Source organism: Plectrocnemia conspersa, unplaced genomic scaffold, assembly GCF_051122295.1.
Source record: "Plectrocnemia conspersa isolate PC_06_02 unplaced genomic scaffold, ASM5112229v1 ptg000014l, whole genome shotgun sequence".
NCBI classification, from domain to species: Eukaryota; Metazoa; Arthropoda; class Insecta; order Trichoptera; family Polycentropodidae; genus Plectrocnemia; species Plectrocnemia conspersa.
In genome coordinates, this window is record NW_028277178.1 from 13459339 (window position 1) to 13477176 (window position 17838).

The 17838-nt window shown below is 27.8% G+C and overlaps 1 protein-coding gene across 1 annotated transcript in view; it reads right to left on the reverse strand.

Annotated features, from left to right (window-relative positions):
• The window catches only part of LOC148226247 (neural-cadherin-like), a 203686-nt gene extending 191821 nt beyond the window's left edge, over window positions 1-11865 (reverse strand). The window contains exon 1 of the mRNA XM_088203951.1: window positions 11758-11865. Within this exon, the coding sequence (XP_088060077.1) occupies window positions 11758-11815 (58 nt within the window). The 5' untranslated portion in view covers window positions 11816-11865. The remainder of the gene's footprint in view (window positions 1-11757) is intronic.
• Between the last annotated feature and the right edge of the window lie 5973 nt (window positions 11866-17838).

The following is a 17838-nucleotide window of genomic DNA, read 5'->3' on the forward strand; positions in this document are numbered from 1 at the left end:
TGCAGCTTTATTTCAAACTATCAGGCTTTCGGTATGTTGACAAAAGTGTTGAGCACATTGTGAGTAACATCAATAGCCAATTTAAAAAAAAGCACATGATTTTGAAAAATTTTCTTTTGCTTCTTACGGTGATCTCAAACTTTTTTGACTCTTAATCCACGTTTTTTGAAGGCACACTATGCGAAAAAATATCACATGTACTTGGCGTATTACAAATATTTTTAATAATTAAAAGGTAGGGTAGAAAAGGTAATTAGAGTTTATCAAATATTAATAGAAGTGCAAAATACATTTTGATGTTTAAAAATACATTTGAATGTATAATATAAATTTTTTTACTGTCTTCAATTAGAAATGAATATTCTGCAAATTAATGACATGATCAAAGAAAATAAACTAGCAGAATTTTTTTAATATGTTTCTCACGAATATGCTCAATTTAGATGTGATTGAAGAATTTTATTTCTATTTGGCAGCACCGATGGAAAAAACATTTTCAGATCATAATTTCAGGTCAGGATTACCAGATGACCGTTTGCAATAAATTTTGACAATAGGAAGTGACAAAATTCAAACCCTAGTTTAATAAAATGTTAGCTCAAAAAAGCAATTACATTATTTTCATAAGTAAAGCTTATTACTAAAAACGCGTATTTTGTATTATATATTAAAACATAAAATATGCAAATACAATAGATGCTCAATTTTAGAGAAAATTACATTTTTGCCGTTTTATTTGGAGTTTATTTAAAATCTGATCCGGCTCTTGACAAAAAAAGTTTGCCGACCCCTGATATAAACCTTGGATTTTTCCTTCGTTTCATCCTGATAACTCATATTATTTTTATGTACGGGGGGAGGTACGTTCTCAGTTGTTAAACTCGAAGTAAATAAATATATTAAACAATAAACAATCTTCGTTACTGTTTGGTTGAAGTATCAAATATTATATCTTACATTATTTCATGCTAACACATCCGTCCACCGCTTTATTAATTATTCTTATCTCATACGCATTCTCCCAAAGCCTCATAACTCAGAACAGAATATATACATATAAAGTATTTTTCTGTTTATAAGAAGCCTTATACATAATAACTAGTCTAGAATATATCTGCCAATTTACTCCACGCTCCGATAATTCCAAATAGCCAACAGGTCTTTCAATTGACATGCAAAATTCAAGTGTCAGCATATTATTGCACACTTATTTTGCTCTTCGTCAAGTTCTACGCTAGACAAAGGACTTTTCGCGATCGAAATTTCTTATAACCATCGTGTCAAAGACACGCCATTATTTTACTTTGTGATGGGCCCCATCAATTACTTGAGCGAATTCGACCATACAAAGTAATCGAGAAGCGAAAAATTCAACCGAAGCCTTTGTAATAGAATTCGGTCCATTATTAAATTGACAATTTCATTATTTTTTAAAGGTCAGACGTGTGTGAGATAAGAATAGGATATAAGATAAAATTTAGTTAGGTTTTATATACTATTTTAAAAGTCAAGTAAAAGTGTCTAGTCTTAAACGTGAAAAACTTTTCACTCGCAAGCGGATTAAAAGCTCCAAACGTACAAGCTACTTTTACGATCTTTCGGCAATCTTCTTGGTTTTTATACCACAATCGTGATTTTAACACCTTAGTAAAACCTCAAAGAGCAAGACTTCGTATATGATAAAGAAAACACAAAGTTCTATTAGGTTCACAAAAAAAGTTATGAGGTTATTACTATGTACGCTTTTTTAGCTATGTAATATTAATGTAACCAGCTTACAATTAAGTATATTTTAAATTGAATTTATTTTTATAAATATTATTATGGTAACTATTTGTTATGGATTACTATAATTGCAGTGTTGCAAAAACAAGCTGTATCTATTGCATAACATATTTATAAAAAATACTGAAACATTTTATATGAAAGATCAGAATATAATTAAATAACACGTTAAAATGAAGTTGAACGTATACAGCTTTATATATTACCAATAATATAATGCGTCATACTACATATATTGTGTATAAAAGGTGCATATAAATAATATTAAAAAATATTAGTTGGTCTCTGGCGAATCTGAATGACACAATAAGTTATAAAAAAAGAAGGCTTTGTCGAAATTTGCATATTTTTTTATATTTTTTACTTAATCAAACTTTCTTAACAAAGTTTGTAAACCCAAATATTAGCGCAAGATATTTTTTAACTATGTAACGTTTTCACCAACATTTTTAAAAATTATACGGAATTAACGTTCTTATGAATTACGCTTTAGATAATTAATGTTTTACTCGAAACACGAGAATTCCCGAGATGAAACTCTATTTTTAACGTTCACATCTCATTTCCCTCGTCGTTTATGACATCCGCCATAATTGCATACTTGTGTTTCAGCAATTTTTCTGTCACTGATATATTAGAGGTGGATTAAAGATAAGGCTTTCGTCATGGAGCTTGTACTTTAGCGTCAATCATTTGTCACCGGTTAACGAGTGCCCGGGCCGAGTGTATTACGTCAGCGTTTTCTTAGCAATACCAGATTTTTTTAGCAGTATTATATCGCTGTCCACCTTAATGCACATGTCGAGATACACGTTTTAAGTTGGCCGTTAAAAAACTATTTCATTCCACACATGATTGTCTGAGGTAATATGAGGCATTCAAAGTAATACTTGGGTTTCAATCACAATGCACTGGCTCACACTGCCGCAGGAGAGATGTTTTGTTTTGCATCGAACTTTTATCATATTATGCAAATTCAACCTAAAGTTTTATCTCCTTTATTATGCAAATTTAAACTAAAGTTTTTTACAAAAATGTATAACAACAAGGTGAAAAAAACAGTTAAATTCTATTTAGTTCAGTTTAAGCAATTGTTTGTTTTTAAATACAACTGTATTAGTGGCGAAACTTTAGATATGCTGTATTCTATATATTCAACTTGAATATAAATTGAAATAACTGTAAAAAGTGACTCCTGTTTGTCTAAATATGCTTTACTATTAAACTTTTGCTAATTTAGGTGTATTTACCTGAAGATCTGTATTCAATAAAATGTGTTCTGTAAACACTAAGGCAATTATACTTTGGTATTTTGTGGCTACATATATTTAAACTTATGTTTAATCGTTTCTATCGTAGTTTTTGATACATTAGATAAGTATATGTTTTTTCCAAATTATTCCTGCGATGGAAGACTGTACTTCCTAAAATGTCACTAGGAAAGTTTGTTAATGTTGTGGTATAGATAATCACAATTGAAATAAATGAGGAAAACTTATCATTTAAAACTTAACACATAAAATATAAATGAAAGAAGTTCTTAATGATTGTGATTATTTTGCTCCTTGAATATAAAATTTTCCAAAAATCAGGCAGAATATTAGAAAAGTGAATTTTTATATTTTTTATGACGTGAAGCAACTTTTTTTTCTGCGTAATAAAAAAATCCTGCTTCACATAATTATGTCGTAGTAAACGGAATTAAAACTATATTAGCTTTTTTTGGCAATTGGGGTTCTTTTCTTAAATTCGCTGTATTTTGTTTTAAATCAGAGTCACAGAGAATCAAGTAAGTTTTAAAGCTATTTTTCTTACTATATTTCGAAAAATATTACAAAAGAGTAGTAGGCGTTTTAAGTTTTTACAACTTAAATCAGCTAAACATTAATTTAAGATGAAATATAAATCAAAACTATTCTGCTTAACTGTAGAAAACCAAAATTATAATTATCTTTCTAAAGATGCCATTTCATCTCTTGTTTTAAAAATTGTTATACTTATTCCTTAAAACGAGTAAAATAAAATTTATTGCATTATGTGAAAATATCTGCTAGATATGCAAGAAATTATCATGTGATCACATAGGAAAGGACTTGCTTTACTGAGAAAGTCTTAACTTAAAATGATTAGAATTGCTAAATCTAAAAATGAAAATGTAGCAGGGGCATGATATTGCATACCACATTGCACTTAATGGTGAAGCTCATTAAACTGGAAAGATTAACAATCAGGCCGCCAAAAAATAGATGCAGTACAATTATAAAATATTACTGTTTCATGACGTATTACAGATCTTTCTATTGACATAAAAAAGCGAGTTTATTGCCTTTGACTTTCTAGTGAATTTTGATTAGTATTATAGTATGTATCGTTTCGATGTTCTTACGAAATTTAGCTGGAGCCAAACAACGGTTTACTAGTATATAACATAAAACATTGAATAAAAAGTATCTAAATTAAATAACTTTCTATGTTCCGTGGAACATTGTTAAGAAAAACCTGGATTAGTGAGTTAGCGTGGCTACGCGAAATTTTTTTATAGTATTTTTTATATTATGAAAATATCAATGTTCATCGACTAATTTGATATATAATATAATATAAATATTGGCAATTATGATTTTTTGAAGATAAATATAAAAAGTCCGGTATAGATTTATTTTAGGTGATTTATAATTTAAAAAAATATATTAATAGCAATGTTACTTCACACTGAGAAAGCATATGTTAAAATGGGTCTGATTAATTGTTAGTAAATATATTAAAATTTTATTTTTGTAGTAAGCATTCTATTATGTTGAGATATCTGATAATTCATTTAATTATTCTGTCGAAACATTTTCCAAGACAATTAGGTCATATAATTAATATACCTAATAATATTTTTTTTGATAAAATTGGTTTTAACAAACACATTTTATTTTGTATTGAATTCTAAAAATAAATATGTTTTTTTGTATCTTTTAATTAAAAATAAATTTCCAGAAATAAAGTATATCACCATTTAAGGCTATATTCAAGTGATTTAGTTATATTATACTATTGATTCGCTGCATAATTTTAATAGTAGGTTCAATTGAGTTATATTTACTATGGAGTTCAGTAACTTGTTATATAATACATACAATTGTGAATATGTATTTCCGTTTAAAAATTCTCATTTCGCCTCTGATTCGTTTTTCAACGTATTTCACTCGGCTAATTGAATGAAACTGCATATACATATACATATGTAGGTTGAATTAAGAACCACAATGGAAAAATGAGTCATTTTCCGTCTTTCTTCGTCTGACCCTCGCATGTATAAAAATCGCATTTTATCGAAACGCCGAAAATGGTAAACGACTTTTAACATAAACATCAAAGGTTAGCTTGGCCCACCCACCCTAGTGAAAGGAGCTAACCGATATTCGTACAAGGCCCTCATCTCTGCCGGCCCGCTAGCATCCAACATGTATCCCTAATGATGGTCGCAAATTATGTATTTTCGAGAAAAAATATTATATATAAATATATGTATATCCAGTGAGCATACTTTGTAAAAACGCGTCTTATATATTCATGTATAAATGAGAGTTACTCATGCGCGTATGGGTTAACGATGAATAGGTTAGAGAAACTTGGATTGTAAATATATATATAAATATACATATTGTTATTTAACTATACATATGCTTAAGTTAATATCTGAAATGAATTTTTTTTTACTATAATACTTAGGAACCATTTTTACCGATGACAACAAAATAATAATGAAATTAAAATGTAGCATACTACATGAACAACAATGTAAAAAATTGTTGGTAAATTAACTATTACTTTATAATATTTTTTAAATTTCACAGTTGGCTTAAACAATATTAAATAAATAAAAAAAATGTTTATTTTCCAATTCAACACAAGACCTTAGAAGTAAATAAAATCAGAAAAAGTAAAGAGAATGGGAGTTTCAATCAATAGAATACAGATTCTAGAATATTTTAGTGTTTTATTTATGTGAAAAATCAACTATCAACGAGAAGTATTTTTTTTAATAATTTTCAGGAAGATAATATATCTTGAATCTGTCGTGACAATAATGAGCGATACTAGTCTCTTAATTTAACAATTTGTCAATACATCAAAATCTAAATAAGCTGATGTGAATAGTTACTCAACTATGGTTAAATAAAATGAAAATAATCTATACTCATTTTTATGGATAAATTCGGACATGTAGATACAATATTTTATAATGCAAAAGATACATATTTAATAATTAGCACAAACGTAATACTATTTAATAGTGGTATCACCTTTGCTTTTAAGCACAAATCATACATGATTACTTTTTCCTGAATTACACCAAAACGCCCTCAAACGAATAAATAATTATTCCTCATGCATTAAAACCTCTGACAGGACCAACCGAGATTAATTTAAATCCCCACAAAGCGAACGACTAAATTTATATTTAGGAAAAACGGGCAAAATAATTAAAAGTAGTCAAAAGGAGTTCCGAAAATCCATTTCTAGTTTCATATACATAGCTGCGGCAAAACTTTGTCCACCGTATTAGAAACACACACACATCGGTCGGCGATTACCGAACGAAACAACAAAGAGAAGTTTGAATGTACCCGATGCCACTTCATAAATATCGAACCAGGGCCCTTATCGTCCTTTACATGTCCATATGACAGACGTTGATTGCTGTATATAATGTCAGAAATATTTCAAAATTTTTGCTCAGTTAGACTAAAATAAATAATACGATCGATAATCGTAGCATGATAAAACCCACGCATTTAAAATTGATGCTATTAATATAATTGTCAACAACTTTACTCCCCGTCACGCGCTTCTCTCGCTTTGCTTTTACTGTACAATCTCCTCTTTTATTTCTATCGCTTTCTTTAAAGAGAAAGGGGCACTATACGAGGGAGAACTCTTAATAAAAGTTAACGTAGATAAAACGCAATTTTCGGCGTCTCATCTAGTAACGGATATGTAACGAAAGAATATGTTAAAACTATGTGATTAAGAATTTAATCAACCGATCATGTTTCATAAAAAATATTATAATGGCATGCTCACAGCTTAAATTTTGGATTTCGAAAGACTTATATTATTATTATTAATAATTAATTATATTTTTTTAACGCTCTTAATATATAATTCTATGGAAATGTACTTTAGCATTGAAAAGTGCATTGCCTTGTAGCTTTCTATTGTAGATATTTATTGCCAGTGAAGCTATCTTATTGCTTAAGGGAAAATTTACTAAATAGAAAAATTTTAATTAGAGACTGTTTAATTAAATTTTAATAATATTCATGCGAAATCGTTTAAAAGGCTCGGCTTTGTTAGAAAGTTTTTTACTTTGATAATCCTTAAATGATTCGCTTTATTTATAATAGTTTAGCAAGTAGCAATCGTCTAAGAATTTTCTTAATTAGGAATTTCTGCGATGTCAGATATTTTCTCATGATTGAGAAAATCTAAAAATGCTTTTAATATACCGTTATATGATGTAGTTTAGTATGAATAGTAATACTCTTTTCTATCGTAGCTTCAAATTATGAATAACTAAAAGTTATATATTGTCAATCAATATTTCGAATTATTTAAATATTTCGGTTTTAAAACATCTTTCAGCAACGCGTTCAAAACGGTTTTTCGTGCCAGTTTTAGCGTTTAGACATCCACATCTATGGCGAAAGTCTTCCAGCCTTATAATACATTGGATCTGTTTTATGTCACTATGACAATATATTACGCATAATTTTAATAATTTATAATTAACTATGTTACTATTGCACCTCTTATTACAGATGATTGTGATGCAATGTGACCTGTATTTTAATAAAAAAATTTAATTAATCATCGCATATAAGGTTTTTTAGATATATATCTTTAAGAATATTTAAAATTAAATTAAATTAAAATTTTATAATGAATAAAATAGCCGTCACTAATTTCTTAATTATGTACACGTATGTATTAACTATGTTTACCTCATTGCAAAATAAAACATTTATAAAAAAATGCCTTTCCTAGATATAAGTTTGTTGTTTGATGATGACACCTCAGTAAAAAGGACATAAACGCATAAGCAATCGATACATACACATCACTTTTGATATTAATCAGAGAAATTATTTTGAAAATAATATGATAAAAATTCAAAAGAAAATAGTGGGTAGCCTATGCAGACAAATAGAAACCGAAAACTCGGAAGTCGGAGAGTCTTCGCTGACATGGCAAGTTGTATTATTGTCGACTGTGATTTTTCGAAATGTGATGCTCTGTAAACGACCCGCTGGCATCTCTCAAAGTGTCCTATCATTTATTATGCTAGTTCGAGACGCAGATGATGATGATTGCGAGTCAATTACGTCGCTTCTTGAACACACATGAAATGTGTTCACAACTAAAAAGAAACAAGGTAAACAACCATTAATATGCGCAGGGTAGAATGTATTATCTAGCGCGCGTCCTTTCCAAACAAAAATAAGCTTTTTCTGTGGTGTTTATGGATTATTCACGTTTTGGAATAAATCTGCTATTATGGAATTCGTACAATATTTACTATTATTAACGAAATTATTTGGTGACGAGAACTCTCTTCTATTGTTATGAATATATCTGTATGATCATACTTATAAGACGATTTAATTTCTCTTTTCGTTTGTTTAAAATGTATTTAAATTTTAAATCCTGATGATTAAAAACTTCATTAGCACATTAAATAAATATTTTAAAAAATTAAAAAAAAAAATATTAAATAATATGTATGCTTTTATGTGATCAAAAACACCTCAAAATCTATAAATTTATTTTTGATTAATAACAAAAAAAATGTTTTAATAATCATTGCATAGTATTTCTACCACATTGATATATAATTTATCAGAAATTAATACAAAAAATAATAATAAACCCAAAAAAGTTCACTATTTGAAGTTATTGATTCGGGAAAAATCATTTAATCTTTTTCAGAGTCACACATAAAATAAATAATAAAATAAACACCGCTACATTTAATTCCTAAGGTTTTTTAAGGTCTAAAAATATTATTAAGTATACTAATAATTATATACAAATAAGAGACTTTTTATTCTAACAATCATTATCAGTACAGTAAAGCAGAACAAAGCGATTGTTTATGTTAGTGAGAGTTCAATATTATACTTTGCAATATTTTATTACTATTAGGTTGTACAAATTATAAAACGCTGCACTAGAGAATTTATTCACGTCATGCTCTTCCTTTGCGGAATTAAACCGGTAAGAGGCGAGGATCAGAATCTTTTAAAGTAAGTAAGTAAGAAAAAAAAAAATTAAGGGTACGTAAAGGTCTACACTACAAAGCCTGACCAAATTAGAGGCACGTATCGATCGGTGATTACCGAACGAAACAACAAAGGGAAATCCGAAGGAACCCGATGCCACTTCATAAATATCAAACCGGGGCCCTTATCGTCCTCACCGTGTCCCTATCGACGCGGCTTAAGGGCATGTGTGTACTGCCCTTAGGTATACAAGCGAATCGATTAAGGGGCACATTACACTCGATTTGCGGTTGAGTGGGACTTTTTTCCGAACGATATACTCCGATAAGTATGTAAATAGGCTTAGATGTGTATAATTATATATCAGGGACGGAAATAAAAATAAACATCCGCAGGATTTTTGGCCTTTAAATGTCGGTAATCCTGTGTAGAATTATTTACTAGAATATGATAAAACACAGCACTAAAATAAAAACATGTATACCTGTATTTGTTTTAAAACAATTTTATATCTTTAAATATCAATAATTATTATCTGTGAAATTGGACTAATAATTTTTTTTAAGACACTAATACAAATACAATAATAAAATTGCTTATTTAATACTGTTATATGTACACAAATTATAAATAAAAGATTATTTACAAATTACAAAAAAGAAATATCTTCAACGATAGTATATTTATTAGAAATTAAAGTTTTATATTTTGCGTATTATAATAATACTATGTATTGCTTTTTGATCATAGTGACGCATTGGGGTAACCTGTTGATTCACGATAGTCTAATTTAATTTAAATAAATGAGTAAATAATACAAATTTTTATTACATGCATAAAGAAAACATACATATCTTAATAATTTGTAGCATTTCATTAATTAATTGTTATTATGTGGTTAGAATTTAAGCTAACCGCAAAATTTCAAACATTGCGAGAAAAATATTTATTATTAAAAAACAGTTTTTAAAAAATACAACAAAATATTTCTACATATACTTAAACAATCGTTTCGATAAAATGAAATGAAAAGTATTGCTTTTATTTCAATAAATAAATTAAAAGCTCATTCTATAAATTTTAATTTAAAATATTACTTCTACGTATTGTTACTTAAAGCAAAAAATATGATACATGTCATATATTATTTACGTCTATATCAAGTTTCACATTTAATTCTGTTTGTTGTTTGTTCCGACACGCAAGGGACCTTAAAAAGGTCATATAATTAATGTACTTCATAAATTACATGTGTGTTTATTAAGGTTTCATATTCTTGAAAAAGTAATTGCAATTAAAAGTCTTTTGTGCAATTTAAATACACTAATGTTTACATTTATGTTTACTTGCATTACCTATAATATTTGCTTATTACTAAATATAATTTTCAGTTAAATAGTTCACTAAAAATAAATATAAAAAAAGGTTTATTGTTTGCAATACTTATCAAAGCTTATAAGTTAAACAATATGAGCAAACACATGAAAATAAATAGCAATTCGTAATTGATAAAGCTCTGAATAAACACAAACATTGCGACACATTTACGTCGAACTATATAAATATGGAAACTTTTTCAGTGCGACGCAAACTATGGATATTTCCCAACAATACTAGTTCGACAATTTTCGAATATTCACACTATAAATGTACATAAATGATAATTGAATTATTTAATCAACACATACTGATTTATTAACCTTGTTATGGACGAGAAATATTTTGGAGTAGGATATGTCTACAAAATATTTACAAAGCAATTTATTTGGGAACTGATTTATATTATTAATATAGATCGACATTTCATTTATTTTTTAACAAAGTCACTATGAACTTTAAATGAGTTTCTTGCTTCTAATGATATATAAATCTCGCGCATATTTCAATAGCCTGATTACAACCTACAAAACATTATGAACCCTTATATTCTGAACATTTATACATGATGCAAAATGATAAAATGCAGACACAATCAACACCTACAATTAAGTAATGAGATACTAGTGCGAAAGCAAAATATATGAATCGGTTACATATAATTTATCAATTATAAAGTATTTTTAGAGCATATTATAAATATATTTTACTATGAAGATAGGCCCAGTATAATTTATAAATAAAAATTTGTATCTGATGCGGGATTTGATTTTATGGCTCTGAATTATTAGTCCAGCACATAACATACTACGTCATTCCGTCTTTTATTCGTCAAGTTTATTGATTTATCAATAATTGTACGTCACTTTAGAAATAAGTTGGAAAATAATTTAAGCGGCATTTTGAGAATTAAGTCTTGTATTTCAACAAAACAGATTAATTACTTTTTATGTTTTATATATCTCAACAGCATGTAAAATGTAAGACATGTCTTTAAAACGTTGACAGTCATATTACTGGTTTGCTATAAATTACTTTTAAAAATTGCCACCCAATTTTTTATAATGTTGGGATTTGTTAACAGTGATTAGTATTTTAAAGTTAAAAACTATATTTTTGCTAAGGGTATACCAATTAAATTATTCGTAGCATTTCACTGTATGTATAAAATACATATATGTACACATTGTAACAAAAAGTAGAACCTGGAAAATATTAACCATCCCCAGATTAAGATTCATCCCCACTAAGACCGGTCGCTATATTTACGCACAACATACGAAAATTCAGGTAAAGTCTTGGTATCAAAAAAGGGACTTACCTATGATAAGCCTCAACAAGCTGGCCACGAGCAGGTTCAGGTCCAGCGAGTGCCCCATTACTGCTCCTTGGACTCCTTGCAAAATCCTTCACGTCTTGTCTAGAGCTCCTTTCATATTTTAGATATGTTATGGAAGTAAAAAATCGCCACTGAGGCTTTGCTTATATAAATTCAAGCTTTTTTTCTTGGACTTGGAAGGAATGGTGACAAAGTCTCAATTCACTTTAACTATGTTTCTCTTTTTTCAATCAAAGTCAATGAGATGAAGTACGTTCCTGAAAATAAATAAATAAAACAGATTATTTTTTTAGTTTTGATTTTTTAAGTGTAGACAATTTAATTTTTAATGGCTGAATTGTAAAAAAAAATATTATAAAAAATATATCTGTACTATATTATTAACTTAAGCTTAAGAGGTACTACAATCATGTTGCTACTGGATTTGGACAATTAGTGTACACTAAATTTTAATTATACCAAACAATTAAGCACGATTATTAAAAAGCTCGAAATATAAAACTTCAAGAAAATATGAGATAATGTTGTGCCATGTATATTTCGAGTATTATGTAATTTGTTATAGTAAATAATATACTTTTTTAAGCTACTTCTAAAACTTAGCTTTATTTTTTTACAAAAACATATTAAATTATTTTATTAATTTAATGTATATGTTAAGGTATGCACTTTAATATTAAATACAGCCTAGTTATATGATTTAAAAATTATTTAAGTGAATAAAAAATTATTTTAAAATTAAAGATGTGTATAAGAACCTTTGATACATATCAAATAACTTTGTATTTATATAGAATTTAATATTCAATGTATGAAACACATTGATTTTAGTTATAATGAATCCATCCTCGATTAAATTATCTCCATATGAATAACCAAATCTGGATTAAAAGCAAAATACAACCATATTTGCGACGATATTTAATATCACCTACACAATGAAACACAAATTTCAAATAAACACATCTCACAATTAAATCTATTATATGATAAAGTATTATATAATGAAAATAATAAAAAGCTTACTAGCGTAGGTATAGGGATAGGGCGTAGTCTTTCACCATGACAACGCCAGATCACACGTGCCTTTGAAAATTCACCAGAAATTGGTGAAATTCAATTGAGACGGTTTTATTGAAATCTACCTGATTTTGAACTATCGAATTTAACCAATTTATTTCAAAAATATATAAAATATATAAAAAATCTTGACGAATGATTTTCTTTTGACATTTAATAGCAAAAGTGAAATCATATATTTATTTATTTACCATAATTGTTTTTATAGTGATTTTATTCCATGAAAAGCATTTGTATAACACACATTTAAATGTTTTAATTTTACATTTTAAATTGCTATTGTTATTGTTTACCAAAATATAAATTGTTTGCTTTACTTTGATATAATAATCAACAATACATTATGTGGTATATTAAGGCTTACTTAGGCACCATGGTATTTTGTAAAATCAATATTTTTTATCGTAATTTACTAATATTATTTTTTATTATATAAAGAATAATAAGTATAGAGTTTAAATAAAAAACTTTGCTTGAAAAAATCTTTAAGTTTTTAAAGTATTTATAAGAAAATATGCATTTGTACTAAAAATTGCATGAAAAATTAGTAATTGTCTCAAAATCTTTATTTAAAATGGTTAAATGCTCTTGAAATATTATTTTCAAGCAATTCAAAAATGTGTAATGTATATTCACTACTTACATATAGATCACTAAGTTAAGTTAGTATCAATAAAGTTATTCAGTACATGTCTAATAAAATTACTTTTTAATCAAAAATATTGCTGATAACAAATAATAATCTTGATTTTGTATGTGCCTTTAGAACTCATCAATTATTAATTATATAATATATAAACTGTACTTAATTTTCCTATAGACTTGTAATCTTTTTATATTTAGTTTTTGTTATATTTATTAGCTATGTATATTGGTAGTTGAAAACACTTTTTGTTTTATAAGACTATGGTTAAACCTATAATAAAATGTCTAGTCACTTTCTATTTTCATCAGTCACTCTTTTAGATTATCAATATTGATATAATTTTCATGCAAGTCATTTACTTAAATTGAATAGCATCCATTTCCAATTATATTTGATAAATATATTTTTTTCAGCAATATATTGATCGACATGTACTTTTACAGGAGAGGTTCATGGAATTAATCTGTAATAGTTTAATTTATTTTAAATGCTTACTTTATTTTTAAACATACTCACCATTAAGGAGTATTTGCATTTTTCAACAAGGTACAAGCTTTTAATGACCGTATTCGAAGAACTTTTACAAAGTACTGTTTATTCACTAATTTATCCCTATTTTTACTTCGTTACAGATTGAAAATATTTGTCGCACAGGTTTTCCTTCATATCAATAAATAAGATGTTACTAATATTTGCTCCAGGTGAACGCATAATAAAGAAATTTATTTTTAATGTCTTGTTGTAATATCAATAGTTACAGTTTCCAAGTAACGAAAACTAATGTTTTTCCCAAACGATTATCAGTAATCTTTAGTTAATATAAAGATTAACAATCCACTGATCTGTCTGCTAGTGCAAATTAAAAATCTCAACATTGAATATATTATATGTATATTTATAATGAGTTTATTAATGGTATAAAAAGTAAATTATTATTATCTATATTTTTCATCCATATGCTTTAAAAGCATGTTTTCTTTAAGGGCAATTCAAATAAGCAATATATAAAATTAATAAATCATTGTTTAAATAGCAAATGCACGCGTGCAATAAGTTATTCAAACCTCAAAAAAATATAATGTGACCTAAAAATTAAAAAAGTTGTAATCGACCCATAAGTAGTATTGCTCAAACTGTAGTCAAAAATAAGTATTAAATTTTAAATGCGACTCTTGACAATTTTTTGTCAGGCTATGCAGCCTAAAAGAGCTAAAATGTTGGAACTTCTGAGCTATGAGCTATGATAGCTTCATGAGACCTTCAGAAAACTCGAATTTAGATAATTTTTTCACAAATAATTTGTGATTGACTTTGTTAATTTTATGATTTCGAAACATATTTATATGTTATAAAAAAAGTGATAATAGATCGATATTGGTAGAAACCATGTTGCTGTTTTTAAAGTTTACACCTGAAATGATTAAAAATTTATTGAAGTAATAATTTTTTAGGTGCTAAAATCAACGCTACCGACCTGTAATTATCAATTTTCGCCATTTTTATAATGTGGGGTGACCTTAGAGCATTTTCACAACTCTGGAAAACAGGAGGGTCTCAGAATTAAATTAAATGTACACCGAAAAGGGTTCAATAGACCAGACTAAAATGGACTTTAGTGCTAAATCTGTTTATCCGGATCAACCCAATTGAAGTTTTTGATTGCCAACAAAGATGACCATGAACGCTGTGTCTCATTGTAATTAGAAGTAAAATCCGAATGTGACTCAGTGTCATGGTAAATGGCTTAAAATTATTTATCAAACCTATCGACAACTATATAACCTTTAAAATTTATGTTGTTCCAGCTCATCGACGACAGCGATGAATGACCGTCCCGTTTTAAGTTTATGAATTTCCAGAGTTTTCCAGGATCGAAAATCAACGACTCCTCACAATCTGTAATATAATTCTGATGGCAATCGCTTTTAATAAGTTTTGCTATGAATATTTGTAGCTTATATAATACCTAGTATTTATTTTGTTATAAATTAATCAGTGTTAAGAATAACAATTTTTTTTTATTATTTGAAACTATTTTTGAAATTATTGCATTAAAATAATTTTTTTTTTATTATTTAAGTAAAGTACATGAAAAAAAAACACGAATGTTCTACCTTTTTATGATTTTTCAAATATTATCACATTAGCCATAAATTTTTGCTTATTATTTTTATTTTTTAATTTATATTTTTAGAGTAAGGAAAATTAATTTAATTAAGCTTATACGTCTACATATGTAACTTTCTGTTTTAGAGGCTTTTGTAGATGCTAATTGTTAACACAAAAGACCTACGGTCAATGTAGCAATACTGGATGCATTCATGTGTACACTTTAATCGATAAAACAAATCCGGCAACAAACGAAGCTGAAGTATACTAAAATAAGTATTATTACTAGTACTTTTTTTAATGTATAGTCACATACTACTTAATAATTTACTAAAAAAATTAAGATTTATATGTTTTTTATATTTATATAATACAAAATATTGGTAAAATAATTTGTATTTTTTTTAGACCGCTAAACAAGTTGACGTTGAAAGTAAATTTAGGCTCCTTGTTGATAAAGTATATTGTCATATCAACTCAAAAGTCCGATTTATGTAAACAAAAATTTATAACATCAATTTAATTTAACAAGCTCAATACTTTTATAAACATCTTTAGTATATTTATTTATATTATTAAAAATAGAAAAAGCCAAATTTTTAATTATATACTTGTGAATTTATTTAATAAATAAGCAACGTTTTTCCGTATAAAAAATAATTTGAAATCGTATTATATTTTTTGATTATATATACACAGAAGATAAATGTTTTCTTCCTTTCTCGTTAAATTCGTATTTTGTGTAAACATGTCTCGTTTTTAAAACAAACACGACACATTTAGTACATCCTTGGCAATAATTCAATGCCTATTCAAGAGGTGGAATAAAACAATGTCAAGATTACCGTTTGTGCGTGTACTTTAACCACAGTATCAGAGATATGCACGACGTTAAAGTTAAATTACCATTAAAACACAATTGGGCGTACGGTGTGGAGTGGTTGCGTCGCAATAACCGCATTACACTTATCTTTCTAAATGAGGTATGCGAGCACCTTAACATATCTGGGGATTCAAACTTTGCGCGGGCAAAGTGTGACTTTGCCTTGAACTTAATCACCTAATTCAAAAAGTTAACGAGTAGCGCCTGCGAGAAAACAAATAATCCATATTAAAAGGGGGGCTTGCTGATGAAACATTTTAATTTGCATTTTACAGAGGCTAATGTCAAAAGCGTGTTATGGGTGGCTGTAGAACGATATTTTAAAACAACATTAACCTGATTAATATAATAATTTAAGGTTACAAGATTGTACGGTCTTACTTTAAAGGATTGGGACACGCAACACGGCAAGACATGTCGCACGACAAATTTGTGGTAAAGAATGAACTCCATAGAACATCGCGGGACACGTTAAAAAATGCGCATCACTGAATGTATGCACCAGAGCCTATTTTCGGGCTAATTTTCTGTTTGTATAATTACAGGACTTTAGCCACTTTTACACTTTGAAATAATTTAAAGGTCATTTTATCGATCATTTCGAGCAAACGAGAAGATAGATCAACCTATCTCAAAGTAGAGCCACACACTTGTATGTTTACAAATAAATATTTTACGAATCATATATACGTACCAAAACGTTAATTACCCATAAGTACCGCCGAAAAATAGAAAGGATGCGCTCTAAGCAATACATTCTATCCTGCGCACATTGAACTCTTTGATTACCAACCACCTAGGTTGTCATCTGAATCGCTTAATTTTAGGCGTGAACACATTTTGATAGTTCGTCCAAGAATATGTGATAATTGGCCACAGAGAGATGTCACGAAGTCACAGCAACAGAGTCACTAAAGACATCAACGGATCAGAGACAGAGAGCATCTCTACCGAAATCACAGTGGACAATAATACAACTCGACACGCCAGCAAAATTAAACGTTTAAAGTTGAAAATTAGATGCAATATTTTCTGTTTTATGGATTTTATTTAATTAAATACATAATAAGTATATGGAACGTTTTAAACATATTTTTTAAGTTTCAATAATTTAAAGATAAACTTAGCTACTTTTAATATTTAATATGTAATGTCAGGAGGACAATGTTTGTTTTGACTTTTTTATATAAAATTATTACCAACGTTTTAAATTAAAAGTTTTTTAATTTAATTAAATACATAATACATTATAAAATATTTTTCATGTTGACAATTACATTGTTAATTTTGCTACAGCAAATAAGCTTTAGTAATAATAACATATTTAACCGCAATTGTAATGACC